At 42.8% G+C, this 22440-nt stretch overlaps 1 protein-coding gene across 1 annotated transcript; it reads left to right on the top strand.

Moving 5' to 3' along the window:
* Nucleotides 1-1185: 1185 nt before the first annotated feature.
* sfrp1a (secreted frizzled-related protein 1a) lies at nt 1186-13811 on the top strand. Its single transcript, XM_080004036.1, has 3 exons — nt 1186-1900; nt 5759-5839; nt 12105-13811. Exons 1-3 carry the CDS (start codon nt 1381-1383, stop codon nt 12428-12430), a joined length of 927 nt encoding a protein of 308 aa, XP_079860162.1. The 5' UTR covers nt 1186-1380; the 3' UTR covers nt 12431-13811.
* The last annotated feature ends 8629 nt before the right edge of the window (nt 13812-22440 follow it).

Below are 22440 nucleotides of genomic sequence, written 5' to 3'. Positions count from 1 at the left end.
TTATAATCTCTTTCAAGAACATAGTTTTTTATTCCACCAGATGTTATCATGTCCTGATAAAAGCTAGTTCCTTTTATCAAGGTTTCAGGCAGTACTTTAGTCTTGTTAATTTTCAGTAACAGAATACACCCTTATGTTATAATGGCAACACATCCGGCTTTGACTATGAAGTACAATATTTATTTTACAGTACCATTTATGTGGAATTTTGCTTTATATCTAAGTACTAATACAAATGTATCCCACATTATATATGTAGAGGCGTAGGTCTCACTCTGATCTCTATTTAAACTCAGAACTGTTTTTAGTATGATATAATTTTCCACCCAAATACAACCCTAAAACTATGTACGATCCAATGTCTGTATGGTTTCCAGGGCTTGTCACAAACGTATTGACTTAAAGAAAGAAGCAACTTGTCCAGGCAATCACGCAGATCCTCCGCTGCTCCACTTCTTGGTTCTCCTCACTACAGGTTTAGGCAGCATAATAATAACAAGGACAATAGGGCCTGAATCCCTGATAATAGTAATGATTGATTTATGACATAACTACATTTGTATATCCTTATATACTAATAACACTTCAAAACAGGTTACAAATGTACACATCCCAAGATAAAAGTGTGTAAAATGAATAAAACAATTAAAGTAGGAGGCAAGACGGTTAAAAAAAGCATTTCGGGAACGAATGAGACGAGTGAACTCCAAATAGAACCCTGGCCGCAACCCCGCAACCCCGCAGCCCCGCAGCCCCGCAACCCCGCAACTCCGCAGCCCCTCAACCCCGCAACCCCGCACCCCCGCAACCCCGCAGCCCCTCAACCCCGCAACCCCGCAGCCCCGCAACCCCGCAGCCCCGCAACCCCGCAACCCCGCAACCCCGCAGCCCCGCAGCCCCGCAACCCCGCAACCCCGCAACCCCGCAAGCCCGCAACCCCGCAACCCCGCAACCCCGCAGCCCCTCAACCCCGCAACCCCGCACCCCCTCAACCCCGCAACCCCGCAACCCCGCAAGCCCGCAAGCCCGCAACCCCGCAACCCCGCACCCCCTCAACCCCGCAACCGCTTTGATTGACAGCGCAGTGGCACGCGGGCCCGGCGCGCACTCTGATTGGCCGGCGCGCGCTCTCCAACCCGCTCTTGTTCCCGCGCCGCGCGCTCCGCGGCACCAGTTGAACGGTCGCGTCGGAGGGAGCGGAGCGCGCGGCTGCACTCAACTCCACCCAACAGCCAACTTCACACCGGACACGGCGCCGGGACTCGGTAGGACGTTGTTTCCCCGCGTCGCGTTTTTATATACACATGTATATATCTTTTGTTCGCTATTTAGCTTCGTGTACCTCGTAAAGCCCACGCGTGAACACCCGTTGAGGACGCGATGTCTCCCCGGCTCTTTTGGAGAGTGTTCTCCCTGGCTCTGACGCTGACGCTCGGCGTGGCGCTGTGCGGGGCCTCGGAATACGAGTACCTGAGCTGGAAGTCGGACAACGCTTACAACGGCGGGCGCGGCTACGGGAAGCCGCCCCAGTGCGTGGACATCCCGGACGACCTGCGCCTCTGCTACGACGTGGGCTACCGGCAGATGCTGCTGCCCAACCTGCTGGAGCACGAGTCCTTGGCCGAGGTGAAGCAGCAGGCCGGCAGCTGGGTGCCCCTGGTCTACAAGAACTGCCACCCGGGCACCCAGGTGTTCCTGTGCTCGCTGTTCGCCCCCGTGTGCCTGGAGCGCCCCATCTACCCGTGCCGCTGGCTGTGCGAGGCGGTGCGGGACGGCTGCACGCCCATCATGGAGGCGTTCGGCTTCCCCTGGCCCGAGATGCTCACCTGCGACAAGTTCCCCCAGGACGACGTGTGCATCGCCATGACGCCCAATGCCACCGAGGCCACCAAGCCCACAGGTGAGCGGAGCTGTCTCGATTATCTTCATAATCGCCCGATCGCGATTAATTGGGATCGCAGATCGCGATCGAAAAAAAAAAAAAAAAAAAAAGATCTGAGAGTCGACAATCGTATGTTTACGGCTGAATTTAAGCCGGGCTTTTAAAACAATGTTAGAAGTGTCACAATAGAATGTGAATTTGGCGAGTTTCCATCAGTTTGAAGGAGGCAAACCCACTATTTACCTAATATTATTGCTCATAAATTGTTGTTCTGCAATAGGCAGACATGCATTCCTACACTTTAAGTTTTATTTTACGGCAGTGGCACAAAACAAAAGGGACATTTACATTGTTAATTCAAATTATTTGTTTGACAATTACAAAAGACAATTATAAAATCGGGACAGTCCTACAGGTGAGCCCACTTTATTGCCTGCGCTACACCATTCCCTTGTGGAGGTCTACTGAGCTTAAGTTATTGTCCGCAGCTCAGATGTCCGTAATGGGAATTTAGTATGCAGTGGTACTCAAGGTCGAGTCCGCAGACCCCCAAATGTCCTTCATGTGTTTCCGGGGAGTCCCCAGCAAAATCATTAATCGTTAAACATCTTTTACCAAATGTTTGCAACATTAGAGAATATACAGTGACGACTGTTTAGATCCTAGTTTCATTATTTCCTCCATAACTATACCTGTATGGGGGTTTGGAGTCAGTCATACAGTATCCTACAGAACAAATCTTCTCAGTTTGGAGTCCCAGGGATTCTTATCTAAAGGAGTACATGGCTAAACGTGTGTAAAAGTTCTCGATGTAAAACAGGTTGAGAATCACTGTAGTAGATTATTCAGATGAGAGCACTGCAGTTCCATGGCTAAGCGCGGAGAAAAAAAACACAACCATTACTTTTGCCAGTGTTAGAATTGACACGATTCAGCTAAGATAAAGAGAATGTTGTTTCAGCAGTTGGAGTCTGTTTGCATATGTAAATCCCAACAAAACTCCAACCAAACACAACCTTTTGGGCTCAAAATTAACTCACGACCACTGGATTCTGCAGCCTGCATTCTATGTAACTGCATTTCATGTTACATACGTAAGGTCAGATTTCAGTCTTGGGCAAATGTTGAGTTGCCTGCCCTGCTATCGACCAATATTGCCCTGCTGTCGACCAATATTGTGTTTTGGTAATATTGAACAAGTCTAACAGATGGAACTAATTTGTTTCCAGGTGTTTTTATTCCAATGTGTTTGTTAAATTATAGAACAATGCCGGGAAGCAGGCCAACAGCAAAAAAACAAAACCAAAAAAAAAACCTCACCTATTAATTTTCATTTTATGTTGACAATTCAAGAACTTTTAAATATAAAGCGATGTAGAGATGTTGAAATGAAGTCCATAATCTTAAGTTTCACAATTAGAGAGAGACGGGGAGAATGGAGCCAGCAGACTCTAAACTCTTTCACGGGCACAACAGTCCACGGGCGACGGGTTGTCATATCTCTCTAAAGGCTTTCTTGGTTGTGAATTCAGTCTCGTTGGGTCCCCATTTATTTAAATTTTTTTGGTTCAAGGGAGACCGACGTCTAGCTCTGTACACCTCCGGAGGAGAGATCTGTAACATACTGTAGTTCAGATGAATTGGGAGCCAAATTGAAGCGAGAAAAACATGAGACGTGCTAAGCGTCCATGAAAAATAATCTAAGGGGGACTAAAGTTTTAAAATTAGAAGTTCTATATGCTTGTCAAACGTTTGTTTTTGTCCTCAAACCAGTGCTGTTACTTATTTGACCTAGTGTACCATGTTAGGGGAAAATTCAACTACCTAATTTACATGGCCCATTAATCAAAAGGAGACTTTCCATCATCAACTCCCCTATATTTCAATCCAAATTCTAAGTACTCTGCTGAAATACCATGCAGAACTTAATAAAAAAAAAAATACGATGGGGTGGGGGGGGGGGGATTTCAACATAAGCAACTCTGAGTGCTGACAGGTCTGTGGATGTTCCTGAAAAGACTGATGCCAGTCGGCCTCGGCCAATGGCACTGAAGTTACACAGTGCGTACTGTGTGCGAGGACATACCTCTGGTGTGTTTCACAAAAAATAAAAAATAAATTGGACGAAGTGGGTTGGCGTGAGCTGACTGACATGCTGGTATGGACAGGGGCCCCGGCTTCCCTGGAGGAAAAAAAGGCCCCCTTTCTGGATTCTGCACGGACCACACAGAACTCCCGCCGTCTCCAGACGTCACCTGTTATCGTTTGTTGTCGGCCGCAGTGATAAATAAACCCACTGTTTGCCCCCTACCCCCGCCCAAACTCCCCAGAACAGCAGGACGCAGGCTGAGACTTATTTATACCTCTCTTTCTCTCTGTCGCTCTCCCTGAAATGAGGATCCTCTGAACTCCAGTCTGTCGAGTGTTTTTGCCTGTCCTGCCTGTTTTTTTTTTTTTCAGCTACATTTCACCTATCAAGTTTTAATTGATAGGTACTCGAACATTCCTTCACAAAAAGGTTGTTGCAAATTGGTAATCCCACCTTCTGTTTGAAACAAATCGATGGCCGGGCTGACAAGAGATTGGCAACGGGGAACCGTAATCTCCTAATGGATGTTAATAGAAGTCAGCAAACTGCTCACTGGCTCCATGCTAGAGCACAGGCTGGTGATAATAGATTTTAAAGGAGAAACGACTCAAAATGGGGAAAGGGACCCTGTGACTATGTAAACAGTGTCTGTTTACGCAAGCCCTTTACACCTGGGTGTAATTTTCACAAGCTTTCGTCAAACACATGTAATGAACAACTGGCAACCGTGGCAGAATGGGGTAATGGTGGGGAAAACGATGTGTTTGTTTCAGTGCCTTTTTGTTTTAATTTACGGTAGATATTTGAAATAAACGATTTGGGAATCAATGTCTTTTATAAATCAGTGTTTGTTTGGGAAGTGAGCTCAGCCGCTGGCACCGAGCTTTCCTCCCCGGTTAGAATTGCACAGGGGGAATGTTCACAGATAGGCCGCGAGACCAAATCATTTTTTGGCTAAAACAAATGTTGGCTTGTTGTCTACAGAGCCTGCGATTACTGTAATTTTAATGTCAGAAAATATTTGGGGTCCTCTAACATTATCATAAACAGGTTCCTTCTTTTCTCCATTTTTTTCTGCTCATGGACAGTTGACAGCGGGTAATAGGTTATTACCCACTATATCCAACCAACTTATTATAAAGATGCTTATTTTAGCAAAAAAACAGTCCATATTTCTCCAGTGTTTGTATGAAAGTTTCTTTTATGTGTAAAGGTACGGCGAAGATGTATTAAGACATCTCACGCTGACCATATTTAATGTCACTTTCGGTGCAAAAAGTCGTTAAATGATGTGCCTAAATACTGTAGCTTTATGAGATTGCGGCCAACCGCGTTCAAAAAACGGCTCCCAGCCCGGTTGTCTATTCAAACATAGTGGTGAGCAGGCAGCTAATGTTTACTGCAGCTCGTCGTTACAGCTGGCTGTAAAAGTAGAGGACATTCCACACTGGGGTCAGGTCATCAGAGCACTGACCAGCCCAGGGGAACAGAGAGACAAGACACCAGATACTATCTTCCCACAAAGAGACGGGTGTGTATTGGCCAGAATTGCATCCCCACTTTTGTGAGATTAAATTATCCGAACGACTGTTTTCAAGGGCGGCAATTTTCTTTCTTTATTTCTCAAATTATTCAAATGGAAATTGGGAAATATTTAACGACGCGAAAAGTATCCTGCATAAGTAAAAGTGCAATTAGTTTTATCAGACTTCTGTATGAGCAATGGATCGTCTTGCCACTTTTGTCGATGTGTTGATGAAAGTGTGTTCCCCTCTTTTGCTCGACAGGTTACTCTCCGGTCTGCCCCCCGTGTGACAACGAAATGAAAACAGACGCCATGCTGGAGCACATGTGTGCCAGTGAATTTGGTAAGGACACACACGCACACACACACACTCATCACAGCCACATCCAAAAAGACTGGCGCAAAGACCAAGCAATTACAAACGGACACACCCCATTCCGTTTTGCCTTGACATGCCTTTTCAATTGGTTTGATCAAAATGCTTCTTGGTAAAGCATTTTGTGGCGCACAAGTCAAATCCTCATAAAAACAGCCGCATCATCGTCTCAAAACTCCCAAATCGTGCCTTTCGCACAATCTCACGCCGATGTGTGGAAGCAGCGACAGCCTGGCGTCTTGTGTTATTTTTGTGTGTGACCAGGCTTGGCAAAACACATTCCCAGCGTGGCCAAAAAGGCTTTTCTCACCCCTGCTTCACAGCACAACAATAGTTTTTAATTATTTTCTTTAACATTCCTAAGCTTTGGATGGGATCTGATTGGCTTCCAGTTTGTTTTGTACACAAAGTTAAAAAAAAAAAGATAAGGGTGATTTCAATCAAAGGTGAGGGGGGAAAAAGCAGCACTGTCCTAGAGAGGGCTATTATTTTGAAATCCCCTGAATCTGAGTCAGTCTGCCTGACTTGTTAAAGGCTAATATTCTGTAACTAATGAATTGGTGTCATTGAGAGTGGCACTAAAGCCTTCACGTGGGCAGGTCTTCACAGTAGTAAACTGAGATGTTTGTTCTCAAACGGGGGGCCCCATCTGTTGATTCAGGGTATCTTTCGTCTATTCCTACTTGAGAAGTTAGTTTGCAGTGTGCTTTAAAATGGTTTAGTATCATTGGCAGCAATTTTCAATTATTAAGGCAGAGTGTATGAAAATTCTCCGAGTTGGAAAGTAAAATGTATGGGGTCTTCTCAAGACATTGTCACGCAACGTCAGTAATCTTGACAATAAAATGGTAAACTGGTTAAAGCCAATTCCCAGGTAAAGTTAATTTCACTGGAAAAATCGAATTAAGAAGGTGTCATGGGCCATTGGGCCGGGGCTCCTGGAAACAATGCCAAAAATAGCCTATCAAAGGGTATTCTGGAATAGCAGCAGCGATACGTGCATGATAAGCACGTGTTTGCAGTATGATGTGGTCCATGGTTTGTTTGCCTAGGTTTTTCTGTTCCAAGCCAGGGAAACATACCGTTTGTGTATTGGAAACAGACATCCTTCCAATTCTGAGAAAAAACTAAAAAGTTTAAAGTTATATTTGTTTAATGAATTGCCTTGTTGTTTACGCTGCGGTAACGGAACTCACGTCTTAGCCCCGCATCCCGGTTTGCCAAAAGGAGAGGGCCACATCATTGGCTTGTTTCATCTCTTGATTAAAACAGATGTTGTTTTGCTTCCTTGTCATACGTTCCTTTACCCTTGACATGCGAGAACACACAAGCGTCTTCAGATCGGGCACCGGCAGGGACCGTGGGACACTTTTATGGGTTCTGAAGCCATTGGGGGAAATGGCCCCTCCATGACACTAGGCCAACATTGCAGCAGTTGTGTGGTACAACTAGAAGAAATTCATATATAAATAGACACTTGACTGATGAGACATTATCAGTGGTTGGTTATAGGAAGTTGAAGAATGTAGCTATAGGCTCTGCCAACAAGCCTACACTACATTGAAAATAATTGTACTGCTGTATAGATGAAATGTGTTATGGTTCAATATCCATTTTCAAAAAAATATATACACTATCTAAATACAAACAAGAACATGTAATTATATTCAGAGTTGGTTTACCCATTCCTACAACAAGGTCAGAGGATTTCCATGATTGTGTTTTCCTCATACTATTTTTATACTAAAGACTGTGAAAAACAACAAAATACACTATATAACTTCAGCTCCTGTAGCTTATGAACATTTATTTTTTTCTAAATGCTCTTCAAATCTCCAATGTAATCCGTCAAGACTTGGGAACGTGAGGGACAATCTTTGAATTATACAGTATATACCCTTCAAGACAAACCATGAGAGGTTTCCACAACTCAAAAAGAACGGGGGTCTCGAAGGTTTGTTTATGAAACCCCTTTCCCACATGGAATCTGTAACATTGCTGGATAAAAATGATTTGGCATAGGCAGTAGGTTGTCATTTCTACATTGGCCTCTTTTACGGAAAAGTTCCGTATGGAGTCTGTTCCCACATGATGACTTCGGATACATTATGTAATTCTCGCGCCAGTGGTGTCTAATATCACGCGAGACTAAGCAACAGAATCTGTTTTGCTTTAAGACCAGCGCTTCGCTCCCTCTGTCCCCGCCCCTCCTGGACGGTCTGGGACAGAGCCCCCGTCCAATAACCCTATGCAATTATCCCAATCCAATGTTATTAAATCAGTGTGATAATTAACAACCTGTCCTACACATCTGCCTCCAGAGAAGGAATGTTCTCCACCCGTTCTACCTCTCCCCGTCCACTCGCTCCCTCCGGCTCCGCGCTGCGATGCAGCCGGCGGGCAGGCGAAGCGCTTGTGCCTGATGTCCCGTGCATCCCTAACTGTAAAAGACACGTCTGGGGTCTGAGTGGCTTTTTTTTTTGTTTTGTTTTTTCAATAAACTTTTATGAAGATAAAGACCTATCTCCGTAGAGACTGGACATGTTTCAGTTTCTCATCTTTGCAGTCGAGCTCCACGGTTCAGATCGGACTCACTTTTTTTCCGAATGTTTTTATTTTTCTTCCCGAAAACAAATAATCTTCGAAATATTTGCACAAAATAAATATTTGTAAAAACCCACTACTTGTGCTTTATTTGGATTCGGCTCCACCTCTACTTGATGGAAATGTTACTGCTTCCATTCCCACACACTTCCATTCACAGCCCTACCAGCATTTTCCCGGAAATTATACGAGGTCGAGAGTGGAGAAATCTATGGAACAACTTTTTAGGAACATTGACACCGGCTGCTGTTCCCACATGATGCCATTACGGAACATTGCAGGTATATTTACAGCTTTCAGTGCAAGTGGGAAAGGGGCTTGAGTGTCAGGACTGATACATTATAAAAGACATTTACACACTTTTACACGTATGGTCAGGGTCTGTAATACTTCTTCCTCCACTGCAGAAACATGGTGAATCAATAAAATGATAACTGGAAACATCCCCTGCTTTCTTCAAGAGGTCATACGTCGGAGACCATATTTGATTCATGAGTTTAAAGGTGCTCACAGACTACGCGACTTTCAATATCCTGACGTCGCTGGGGTGTTCACACCACACCACACAATCCTTTTCCCTAAATGGGACCCTTTATGAAAAACTAATTTTTCCGTGCTTCTGCACATACATTTGGATCTCTGATACCCTTACTAACACAAAAACTGTGAAATAAGATAATAAGTAATATGTTTTTTGTGAGCTGCCTTTGTCAGAAAACATGTCAAGAAACAAATTCAGATTTGCAGCCCTTGCCTATGTCATTTAGGGCTTCAGTAGAATTAGAACCGCACTCCGTCTGAGTAAGGAATTAATGTCAACAATGATGGAAATGTAAGTAATAATAAAAATAATCAAATAATTCTGCTGTTTCTTAAAAAAAAAAAAAAACTGTAGGTTGCGGTGTGGGATCCAGGTGTTTCTCCAAACAAAACTAATAAAAATAGTGTGTATTTATTATTATTTTTTTTTTTCAGTGTTTCCTGAATGAAACATCTGAGCAGCAGAGCCCTTAAACGAGGCCTTGTAGATCTAATGTGAGTGTATATTCAGCAACTGGATTATTTATTTCCCGCTTCAAATTTGTTCAAAAACTGATTTTGGTGGACTGATAAGGTGAAGTCAGTGAAAGTTTCTGTACTTCATACAACAGACCCACAGAACTGGGCAAATAGTTCTGGTGTGGGGAGCACCAGCATTTTCCTTTAAAGCGACACACACTGAAAGGGAGCGTCAGGAACAGGAAGGTTATAGAGGCATGTTAGAATGGCTAGAATGCATAATCAATGTGGATGGGGCCCAGGAGCCCATTGTAACATCCCAAAGACATTGTAACAACCCGGTCCATAACTACAATGGGTTTAGGCTGATAACTGATCAGAGATTCTTACTGGGACTTGTCAGTCTTGTCAGACTCGGATTCAATTTGAATTTACTCCTGTCCACTAGAGCAACGAACGTAATTGAATTAGTTGCTGGCTGTGACTTTATTAAAGACCTTTTTTGACAATTAACAGGGGTACAGTCTGACAATGCATCACTTAGTTTGAAGACCACCAACTGGGGGGATTGTTCTGTTTGTTTTTTGCTGAAGTGGAAATTGTTTTTTCAAAAGGATTCTAATCGCTTAAAGACTCCAGTTTTGGGTGTTTTCATTTTATCATTATTTTTTTTAACACAATCCCTTAATATATTAGCGGATTGCGTTTGCTGAAAAGAAAATATTGCACTTGGTTCCCTCTTATTAGTATTGCATGATGATCACAGTAAGCGGTCTGGGAGTGGAGTGGGATTATAGCACACAAGCAACACGAGGTGCAAAGAAAGTTCAACGCAGAGTCAAGAGTCAGAGTCAGAGTCAGAGTCACGGGTGGGCCAGGACCTCTCTTTTATAACTCGCTAATTATTATTAATGCTGCCCCCCTTTTTTTGATTGTGTTGAACACTAAACCTCCTCAGAGTTGTTCACGGACCGCCGTCCCAGACTGGAGACGGCAGATAAAAATCTTAATCCTTACCATGTGCACTGTTAATACCTGGAAAAAAACGGCGCCGTTTCTTCTCCAATACTTGGCAACAGCAACGGGAAAGATGGATGGAGGCAATGGAACAGATGAAACAGGGGGCAGTTGGTTCAAGTGCCAATTTAGGGTTTTGTCTGAAGCCATCGTGAATGGGCCTGGAGTGAGCCTGCAAGCCTTTAGAATTACAATTACTTTCTGAGTACAGAGATTTTTTTCCGTTTTATAAAACTTCTGAAAATACTGGGCAAGAATTCTGGTTTATCTACACTAAAGGAAGCGTTGAGTCCTTCTGTGAATTCTAACGGAATACGATACGTTCACTGGAGACGGCACACCGGGTGCTATAGGTCACAAGGCGTAATCTTTCTTTTTACTCACGCTGCTTAAAAAAAAAAGCCTTCAATGTGGCACGCAACACTTTTTCCTTTCTTCCTCACGTTACCATGACACAAGGTCATCCGTAATGCACTCAGGTCAATGCCGTGGTGGAAAGTATGGAGGCCCACCTTATGGAGACCGGTGGAGATTTGGATCCACACTGGCTGACTCCGTTGCTCCATTTCAAAAGAGGAACTGGAGGGGATCAAGGAGATTAGGAGGTTAAATAGAGTTTAGTGAATGATCACGCGTATTAGAGTTCAATCAGTAACCAAGTGTGGGATTATGGTAGAAGTTTACTAAGAAAAAAGGGGTTATCGAAACTAGCACCATGCCACTGCCACGTTTACACCAACGATGCAAGTTCCAATTAGAAGGCTTTCAGCTTTTGCTGATACTATGCGGCTGTCAGACACGTCAGATTAATTGAACCGTGTGGATCGAGATCATCTGGTCAAAATGAAAAGAAAATCAGATCATCCACCCTTGAGACATCTCGTTTCTCATTCCTTCATGATCCACATTTACAGTCAGAAAATTTAAGTGAATGTGAACCATACAGTAAATGTTGGGTCTGGGGATGTCTGTAAAGGGAGGACACAATTGAGTGAAAAGGTTTCTTAAAAGAGTCAAGTCATTTATCGGCTAAACTGGCCTGGACTGACCTCTTTTAAAGGGTTAAATGAAGATACATTGTCTTCTGTGAATAGATGATGCGACGGTGCTTTAATTTGCTTATGATGCCCCTGGTATACAGTTTAGACCACAACCTCGAGTGAGTTATTTTTTTTGTATACTGTTCTATATGCGGTGATCGATGATGTTATTGTTATTTGGGACTACTGATTATGATTATTTTCGTTTTTTTATTTGGCTTATTTGCTTATTTATTTACTTACAGTAAACTGAAACAGTGTGATGCATATTGTAAAATGTATCACAGAGGAATGCCTCTCATGCAATTAAATAACTTGACCAGAACAAAGCAGTATTATTAACCTGCTCCTCTTTGTCAGTGGTGCTTGCAGGAACAAATAAATGGCGTGGCCAGAGGTAGGCAAAATCTTGGGAGTAGCACGCCAAAGTAGCACGGGCTCTAGTGAAACTTTGGAAAGCTATTTCTTGGGGGTGCCCCTGTGCTTTGCGGTGACAATGTGCTCTGGCCGACTATGTGGTGCAGTTTTGGTAACATGATGTATCACCCCCCCCCCCTCTCGTCCCCACGCAGCCTTCAAGGCCAAGATTAAGGAGGTGAAGCGGGAGAACATGGACCGCAAGGTGATCCTGCAAAAAAGGAAGAAGGTGCTGAAAGAGGGCAACCTGAATAGGAAGGACTTGAAGAAGTTGGTGCTGTACCTGAAGAACGGCGCCGACTGCCCCTGCCAACAGCTGGACAACCTGGGCAACCAGTACCTGGTCATGGGCCGCAAGGTGGACAAGCAGTTCCTGCTCACGGGCATCCACAAATGGGACAAGTCCAGCAAGGATTTCAAAAAGGCCATCAAGAAACTCAAGACCTACAAATGTCCCGCCTTTGAGAACGTCTTCAAATAATCAGCCGCCCCACTCCACCCACCCCCCTTGTCCTGTTTGCATGTCATCCTACATAAGAACTTGCACAACTAAAAGAAAAAAACAAAAATGTTGTCTTTTTATTGTTCAGTTGATATATCTATACATTTAGTATATTTACAGATATACTTGGAAATTTGGTCGTCCATTTCTAGACGAACGCAGTGAACATCAAACCTCCTTTTACTGTGTGTGTGTGTGTGTGTGTGTGTGTGTGTGTGTGTGTGTGTGTGTGTGTGTGTGTGTGTGTGTGTGTGTGTGTGTGTGTGTGTGTGTGTATACAGTATATATATGTATGTATATGGCTTTTGTCATTTTATTTCCCCACATAGGACATTGTAGTAAAAGCCCTGTCCTCACAGAATATGTTATACTACTTGTATGTAGATATTTGTATCTCTCACATATCTCAGTAATATGAATGAATTCTTCTGGAATTCAGCTGAACACTCGCTTACCCTGATCAGACAAAATAGACGATAGAAAAATTATCACATTACAGAATTGACAATTGCTGGTATATTAGCTTTAAAAGCCACACTGTAGGGAGCAGCATTAGATAGAGGAATTGTTGAATAACTTATTGACAATAGTATGATAGATTGCTGCCATGACCTGATTGTTTTTGTCAATGTAATTACTGCACTATTGCTAATTTTGATCGGTTTTTGCTTTCAGTTTTTGTCATTACGGCGAGTATACTTTTGTGTCATTACACTTTGTGCTTCAAAAAGAGGAATAACTGCCTTTCCACATTTACAAACTGCTTATCGGAGTTCAGAATACTTTAGGAAATCATTTATTAGCTATCATGAAATAAACCTTTTTGTCAAATGTACTTGGAACAAACCAATGCTGGTGCAGTATAATCAGACTTTTTGGTTTATATTGTCATTTGACAGTAGGCCAAATGTTTGTTTCTTTCTTTCTTTCTTTTTTTCTTTCGTTTTTCATGTCTCGTTAACTACAGTCCACGCCAAGTACTATCCATTGGTAATAGCAATCACTCAATCTTTTAAAAACACAGTTTTGTCTCAGTATTAAAAGTGCAAAGTAAAAAAGTCTGTATTTTGGATTTTGGGTTGTTTTTATTCTTAGTGTCCCTGGTCCATTTGAGCACTATTTTGTTCCATGATTTGAATGTCAGCAGTGCATTTCTGCCTATTACATGTACATACAAATTTTACATAAATATGAGAGAAAAAAAAAAACAGGACGTGTGGAATGTTTTTGTTCTTAATCCAATTTTATTTCGTCGCATTTTTCATCGAAACGCTCTAAGAATGATCTGTTTGGAATTATATTATATGCGAACAAAGATTACTATACTAGAATCAGATGACAATCTCTGTCACACACAATATGTACCACATATGATTCTTCACATACAGAATTCTAATGGATGTTTTTTCATATGGATCAAGTTATTAAAGCTGTTGTAAGGAAAGTGAAATGTGGTTGGCACGGACTTAAGGACTTACACCATCTTCCAAGTGAGGATAGCGACCAACTACAAAGCGTACTTGAGACAATGACTCTTGAACTTGACTATCGATGACAATAAGTTGCATGAATAAAACACTGAGGCTTGAGAATCTTGTACGAGCCTCAATAGGAATCACCGTGAATAACTGCGAGGTCACAGTTCACACAGTATCACATTTATCAGATTAAAAATATCTTGATGTTGGGGTTATTTTTCCCATTAAAGACGTTTTTTTTTGGGAAACATTTACGACCTGTCATGAAGATAATTACATTTCAGAGTCATTTCTAACAACGGCGACCTTCTCAAATGAAAGTTTCTAATATAAGGCGCAATTTGCGAAAGCTTTTGAATTCTGCGAAGCTTCCACGTGGCTGTAATCTGCTCATAAAACCGACTTCTGCAAGTTGTACCTTTTTTTTTACTGTTCCGGGAGCTTTAATTTTAGGCTATATTCCACATAACACGTGGATATCGGTGTGGTTCCACCAAACAAAATGGGGGAATGCGCTTGTCGACGTCGTCTGAACGCACTTCAATGATCATGCCAAGCCAATTTGCGTTTCTTTGTGCGGGCCAAAGTAACATATACTCTATATATATATTTCTTTTTTTTGGAAAACAAGCAATCTGTTCCATGTGCATGTCGTTTTTTTGGGGGGGGCTTCTCAATCTTGTCGTTCTCCAACCTATCCAGATTCTGCCCCTACGCTTTAACCATAGTTTCACAGACCGCTGGTCCTGTGGTATGTTCTGTGTGTATTTTATATCCAACATATAATACATCATTAACTGCTGCTGCTGCGATCTTATCAACCCTCGTAACCATTTCACATATGGATACATTTGCCATGACGGACATCTTTTTATTTCACCCCATACAAAAAATACAAATAATAAGAATCGACTGATGGAGATCGACAGCGGCACGGAGTCGTAAGATACCACCAATATTTCAATGGGAAACATATTCTGAATGTTCCAATTGCAAATATTTTTCCGCTATTTAATTGGCTCATTTCACCATAAGGCGGCTATACAACACAACAATGATACATTAAGCTGTTTTATCTGTCAATAAAAAGTCTTGTTAAAGAAAAAAATAAAAATAAAAAAATAGGAAGTATCAAAAAGACCAACGTCTTTCCCATCTGGTTCCAGTAATGGCTTCGGTATTGGAAAATACATCTCAGATGTGGACTGCGCTTTCTAATCATTACTTCAGCTGTCTTCAAAAAGTAAAACGGCCCCAGAAAGTCGGGGCCAGCACGCAGCTTTGTCTTATTAAGAGATGATCTCCGAGGAACGTCAGATTGCGAATAGCGATCTTGAGAGAAAACGACCAAGTATTAATTCGGACTCGACCTCATTCCCTGGCTTGGGGGGGGAGTTGTGAAGGCCGGAACCATGGCCAATAATTCCCCAGGAGCACTGTCATTGGTCTGTATCGCTGTCAATAAAACTGCCAGGAAAGTACAACTTGTAAATGGCCCCAGACCAGACTTGATAAAGTTTCTCATTTCAGTTCCAGAAAATAAAGTAAGGTCTGTTTCCATGTTTTGGCTCCAGCCCTGAAATCCATTTGATTTCTCAAGTGAGAACCTCTGGGTTGCTTCTACTCAGCAAATCCACGCAGTTGACTCAAATTCACGGAGTGGAATTTTTTCTTTCTGAACCTGGAAATTAATCTTAATTTTAAATATATATTTTTTGTCACTTCATCCACTTTTCCCTTCGAATGAGCAGCCAGTTTGTTGAAAGTTTGTTTGTTGAGAACGACGCCCGTGAGTGAAATTACCCGCCAACAGATGAAGCATTAAACCTTCTCAAAGAAAAAGCCTCTTGTTGGCGTTTGACACCTATGTCTGCTGGTTTATGACACACCTCCACATCCTCGCATAAACAGGAGGAAACAATAAAGTGTTATTTAGACTTTAAATATTTGGCAGCAAATAGACTGTCGTAACACGAGACCTTTCTTTTTTTTTTTTTTTTTTTTTTTTTGTATTTGACAAGATCCAAATGTTTTCTTTTATAGATCTTTGAACCGCAACTCAGACCCTTTTTTTTCTTTTGTTGTTTTCATTTCAGGGAGGCGGTTTTCTGTTCTTAATCCAACTATGGGCCTTCAAAGGGGGCACAAAAAAAAAAAAAAACGTTGCCCGCAATAAAAAAAAGAATGTTGCATTTAATGTTATAGCTGTAGTCCCTTCTGTTTTATGGCCCCGCTTTCAGTAGCCAGAAATGCAAAAAAAAGTGTTTTGTCTAGCGAAGCCTATAATATGCAAAGACATAAAGAAAAATGTCAAATAAAGCTTGGAATATATCACTGCATTTGTGATGTTGAAATATGAAACACGTTGAATCGCAGGAGAAAGTTATTTGAACGGTTGTGACTAGAGTGTGTGCGCCTACATTTTGCGTCGTCATTGGAATACAGAAGGCATCAGATCGAGGCCAGGTTCCTTTTTTTTCTGGAGTTTCCGGAATTGGAAATCGATTTAGCAGATTAGTCAAAGATTAGTCAATCTTCCTGCGTGTTAACTGCCCAGAACTTCCAGCAGGTTTTTGTTTTTTTTGCCTCTCACACTTTTCGACATTCCTTCCCATCATGACTAAAACAGTCGTTCGGCAAGAATACGGGGGGGTTAACCTGAAAGGAGATTTAAACAGAGCAACAATTGTTTTATTATTCGCACGAAATAGGAGGAGGAGAGAGGTGAAGGGCACTGCACATGTGGCGGAGTGCCATGTGGTTTTGAATAATGGCCGTTAGTTTTAAGAGGGTGATGTCATCGTAAAAAGCTTTGCTCTTCCAGTAACTATATTCCTCCAGTGCTGGATCGGATCCCTCACACCGCGGGAGTCCCGTCCCCGCTACGCATGGGCCAAATCTCATTTTTCCCCTTTTCATTCACACGTGAGGAAATATTAGCCATAAACGGAGTTACCGTGGCTACATCCAGGTGTACATCCTTGTCACAGTGGTTGGTTAAATGGTCTAATTCAGACGAGGCTTTTTGGCAGCAGGTTTAACGGAGGGAGAATGTGCATATAACATACATGTATAGAAAATATCACCGTTAAAGATTGGCGGTGGTACTTTTTGATTTATTAAGATTGGACTGCAGCTTTCAGCAAGCAGCTAAAGCCAGTACTTTAACAACTAATACACTCTCGTCCTACCATTTCATTTTATGAACTCTTATGAGTCAAATTCTCGATGAAAACTTTAATGTCCAGGGAGGATGGGTCCAAGTTGTTTTTTTTTTTAATGCATTCCTGAATTTCACCCCAAGGATTAATAAAGTGCCAACTCTAGTTACAAATAACAAGCTAGGTACCTTTTTGAGGAAACAAAACAAAAAATACAAAAAAAAAACCACCCCTATTGTACTCCTTAACTATGTCTGAGGATATACAGTAGTTATCCTGTAGTTACGAAACACTTTTAAAATCTTTTAGGTGCGGGGTTCTCAACATGAGGTGCAGGGTTCTCAACATGAGGTCCGGGGACCCCCCCAGGGGTCCTACAGCATGTTTCAGGGGGTCAGAAATGACTGATTTGGTCATAGCTTCACTGTTTTCTCCCAAAGTTTAGATTCCTTATAAGGTAAAGAGGTTTGGACAAATCATACCGTCCAACAAAATATCTTCTCAGATCTGCCTCGTCAAATGGGGTCCTCCAGTTCATATCAAAGTAAGGGGCCTTGATATGAAAAAGGTTGAAAATCACTGCATTTGTGTACACTTTTTGTACAAACGATTCTCGTGTAAATGAGCATTGTTTCTCTTTAAACACACACACGGGACACATTTACGATAAAAAATCCTCCGCTGTGTGAGCCAAACAGTGCATTAGCCAAACCGGGCATCAAGTTGAGCTTCATGACTTTGAGTCAGCCAAAGCCCAAGACGACGTCATTTTAAAAAGGTCGACTGTTTTAATTACGGCTCATGTGTTTCAGTTACCCATGCCAATATCTTCAAGGAAACGTAAACTACTCTCTAATAGGAAAAGAAAAAAAGCACAAATCACATGCAGTTTGCTTGCGCATAACTCGTAGGTCAAGCATACGTATACAGTTATGTTTGACCTGAAACACAGTTTGGACGTAAGGGACAAATTAAATATTTAAATCGTCTAACTTTCTCCAATGTCTATTCCATCCATCCATCCATTTATCCTTCCATCATCCATTGATCCATCCATCCATCCATCCATCCATCCATCCATCCATCCATCCATCCATCCATCCATCCATGCATTCCCAAGCTCTTTCCCATCTGCAACACCTCAACCAAAGCAACAATTTGCCGTTCCACAGCTTTCTACGCCGTTTCAAAGAATGCGGCTTTGAACTCGACCCACCCTTCTTATTATCTTATCTTGTCTTAGGTGCAGGGGAAAAAATCACAACCGTATAATCTTTTTTCCCCACTTAAAATGAATGCGTATTTTTCATTTTCCTGGCACAGCTACCTTTCTTTCCATAGAAAGAGATGAATGTAAAAGCGTGTTTTTGCTCCAATTTGGTGGCTGTAATCACTGTGCACCGTGTACATACACTTTCCACATCGGTAACAAGTCGTTGAAACTGAACCAACGTTGTGTATCGTAAATCTGAAGCTGAATGGAACTAATGATGCCCTGCGGCTCTGCATTTTGAGATGAGTGCCCGGTATTTTCTTAACCTTTATCAGCATCAGACATGTTCCAGTCTATCCATCCATCTTTCAAGTCGTGGTGACACACAGAATTACTTATACAAGCCGATACACTTGTTGCGTGTTATTACTTTATCCTAAAAGTTAGAATGTGCCTGTCTCCTACCTGTAGTCCACAGTGTCCTGCCTCAAGGTGTCTCTGTGGAAGGAAATCACCCCACTGTGGAAGTTCCCAACAACACGGTTCCACTCAAACAGATTAAACACTGCATGTCCCTTAGAGACATTTCATCAACTTTTTAAACTGTTGGGACTAAAATAAAACAGACACGATTCAGACCCGTTGCTCTGAAGCTGCAAGCGAACTCCATGTATGAGGACACAAATTATGTTTTGGACTGTTTTGGACTCCTATAGTTTGTGTGTTATGACAGGCTCAAATGCCTGAGGGACACAGTACCGGGTTAGATTAGCTTTTTGTGCATGGATGTCAAAGTCATTTCTGCTGCTCTCAACATTAATAAAAAGGAAATAAAGAGTCAATAGTGTAAAGCACAGTTGCATCAATTATATCTTCTATCTAGATCTTCAATTTAGACACACGACAGGTGTAATATTAATAAACTTTGAATAAACAGCGAACAGCGAGGCAGCGGGGAGCAGGGCTTCAGGGCTCTGCAGCTGACTTCAACCAGCAGTTTAATCTCCCATTGTGAAACACAGGACTGAATCATTGATGTTTTGTTAAACTGTGATATTAAAATGTCTTTTAATATCTTCTAACGGGCATGAACTAGTTCAGGATTAAAACATCGGATCATTCACTTTGGCAAAATGTTTGGTCTGTAAAAATTAACAATTTAGTATATTTGGAAGAAGCGAGATCCCACTAATAAACTGGGAAATAACAAAAGACCTGGTAGACCACAGAGTGAATTAAGTCGACAATACATATACAATACAAATTCTGACAGTGATGTGATTTGGTTTTTATTTTGTAGAACTTACTATGGTGCGTGTCAGTTGTCCTCAGAAGCGTATATATTTGTGATGTATAATATGCTGTGCATTGTTTAATCCAATTGTCTTCTGGTAATACTTTAGCTTAAAATGTTCAAACATAATAAAGGTTAATAGTAACAAAATAACACCTGTCACTTTGTGGTTAAGAGTTTGGGTCGGGGGTCCTGCAGCATCCGACCTCAGGATACATGCGGGATTTGCTGGAGCTCCGCACCACCCACGGGTCTCGAAGATGCCCCTTTTCTTCTCCGCATGATCCCCCACCCGCCGGCCTGGGTGGATGTCTACCAACCAGGTCCTGTGGTGCTGCAGAACACTGTCTCCCCTACCCATGCTGTCCCCCCTTTGTCCAACGTCAGCTCCCAGGGCGGTGCTGCCGGAGTAAAACAGGGAGCTGCGCAGAAGTCTTGGCAGGACAGCGGACACTGCGGGTGGCCGGGCCACAGTTGCCGGGACTGCCCCAGGATGGAGCTCGGCCAGGTGGTCCCATTGGCCGGCCCACCGGACTCCTCCCACAGTCAGGAAGGGGCTTACCAAGTACCGCTAAGGCTACAACGGGGTAGAAATCAGGCTTTGCTGGACTCGGGCTGTTCATAGACTACAATCCAGCATCGCCTGGTTTGACCCGGGGCTTTGGTGGAAGCGTGATGAGGAGAAATCTGTTGTGTGCATGGCGATATTTACATGTATACAGTTCGGCTCGAAATTCGTTCCAAGGGGAAAAGGCACAGGGTACAGGCTGCAGTTAGTTCCTGATTGTCTGATTTTGAGCACAGATGGCCAGGGTTTGACAAGTTGATGAGCGAGGCTGTGGGAGTGTGCTCATGGTCGGTAGGGAGATGTGAGTATTGCGTGGCGCGCGGAGACACCAAGGGGTTGTTGGGGGGCGCGACGGTTGCAGGGTTTGGCGGCGTCCCAAGTCGGATCTTCCCCAGTCCCCTTGACCTTTCCTATCGAAAATTTTCTGCTGGAGCAGTCACGAGACGACACCCTATGCCAGGCCTTTGAAGGGGTGTTAAAAATGGATGCCGTATTGATGGGCCCAGACGCCACGCTCACTCACCCGTATTTTTCGGTGATTAGGGAGAGGTTATATCGAGTGAGCCGTGACACTCAGACAGGAGAGGAAAAAATCCAGTTGTTGGTGCTGAAGAGCTGCTGGGAAATGCTCTTCCAGACGGCTCACTATCACCCGATGGTCGGTCACCTCGCCCACGATAAAACATGATAGCGGATAATGGCCCCCTTCTATTGACTGAGCATTTGGGCAGATGTGCGTAAATGGTGCACTGTGTGTCCTGAGTGCCAGTTAGTCAATCGGCTATCCCAAGAGCGGCGTTTAGGCCCTCCCCCTAGTCGATGTCCCTTTCGAAAGACTCGGTATGGACCTCATCAGGCCGTTAGACTGCAGTGCCCGTGGGTATGGTTTTGTGTTAGCACAGTATTACAGCCAAAAGTGTGGCGCAGGCACCTTTTCAGGTCATCTCCCAAGTCAGGATTCCGAAGGAAATCCTGACCGACCAGGGCACTACCTTTATGTCACGTACACTTTGGGAACTTTACGTGTTACTGGGCGTCGGCTCAATTCGGACCAGCCTTTACCATCCCTAGACCGATGGTCTGATGGAGCGTTTTAACAGAACACTAAACAATATGATTCAGAAGTTTCTCCGCGACAATAGCCATAATTATGGCGAGTGGTTGGATCCCCTGTTGTTTGCAGTTTGAGAGGTTCCTCAGGCCTCCACAGGATTTTCTCTCTTTGAATTTTTCTTTGGCAGGAGACCCCGGGGGTGCTAGACCTATTAAAGAAAACTGGGAAGAAGGTCCTAGCACAAGTAAGAACGAGATACAGTATGCTATGGACCTGAGAGCAAAGCTACACTCGCTGATTCGGCCGTTATCACGGGAGAATTTGCATCGAGTAAGTTTAATAATGGAGTAAGTGTAATAATCCATTCAATTAATAATTTCCTGAAGCGCCATATTCTGCCATGTTTGCTGCCACTTGCTCTCTTTCGTGCGCAAGTAACGTAAAGCACCATATCATAAATTATTGGCGTAAAGCAGTTCTGCACATAGACAAAGATGGTGGAAAGTGGCGCTTGGGGAAGTTACTTCTTGACGTCTTTTTCTGGATTATAATTTTCGTGAGGGTTGACATTTTTATGTGATTATTTATAATTTTCTGGGTACTAGTTTTCCGATTCGTTCGGAGTACATGAAATGCATCAATGATTCGCACAGTTTGAATGTTAGGACTTCTTCGGATCCCGTAAGGTAAGGAGGGACACAACGCAACATCTAACACGCGGTTAGATTCGAACAGAATGTCATCATTTGCAAAAAGACCAAAGTGATAAAATATCAGTCCAACAGACCCACTGACGTCAACCAGGTAAGACAAATACATAAACACACACACACAAGTGTGTAGTTTGTAACCTCTAACTACTACAGAGTGATTGACTCTACACCACACACCACACATGACGCGAATGGACATTCGGAACCACAACCTGCATTCATAAGGACTTTTTTGAACGTTGGCATCTCAGTGATGTATGAACATTTGGCTACTTCTTGTCAAATTAGGTCGGTTTTTCATTAATTCCTACTCTGTATGTGGATTGATATGGATGAAACTTGAATCACAAGATTATGATAAAATTAAATTGTTATTAAATTGTTGATGCTTGTTGTAACACAATGACACGATTCGAGAATACTACAGGTAATTGAATCACAATTCGATATAATTAATAAATCCAGGGCAGGCATGATGGTTATAATTTCGAATGGATAATTGATGACC

The sequence above is a fragment of the Zeus faber genome (genome assembly GCF_960531495.2).
Source record: "Zeus faber genome assembly, chromosome: 7".
Classification (NCBI taxonomy): Eukaryota; Metazoa; Chordata; class Actinopteri; order Zeiformes; family Zeidae; genus Zeus; species Zeus faber.
This window is presented reverse-complemented; position numbering and strand designations above follow the sequence as displayed.

Excerpts from the sequence above, each read along its gene's own strand:
- sfrp1a (XM_080004036.1), top strand. The coding sequence starts at position 1,381 with ATGTCTCCCCGGCTCTTTTGGAGAGTGTTCTCCCTGGCTCTGACGCTG. Across the intron at positions 1,901-5,758 it reads CGAGGCCACCAAGCCCACAG|GTTACTCTCCGGTCTGCCCC; the intron begins GTGAGCGGAGCT and ends TTTGCTCGACAG. Across the intron at positions 5,840-12,104 it reads CATGTGTGCCAGTGAATTTG|CCTTCAAGGCCAAGATTAAG; the intron begins GTAAGGACACAC and ends GTCCCCACGCAG.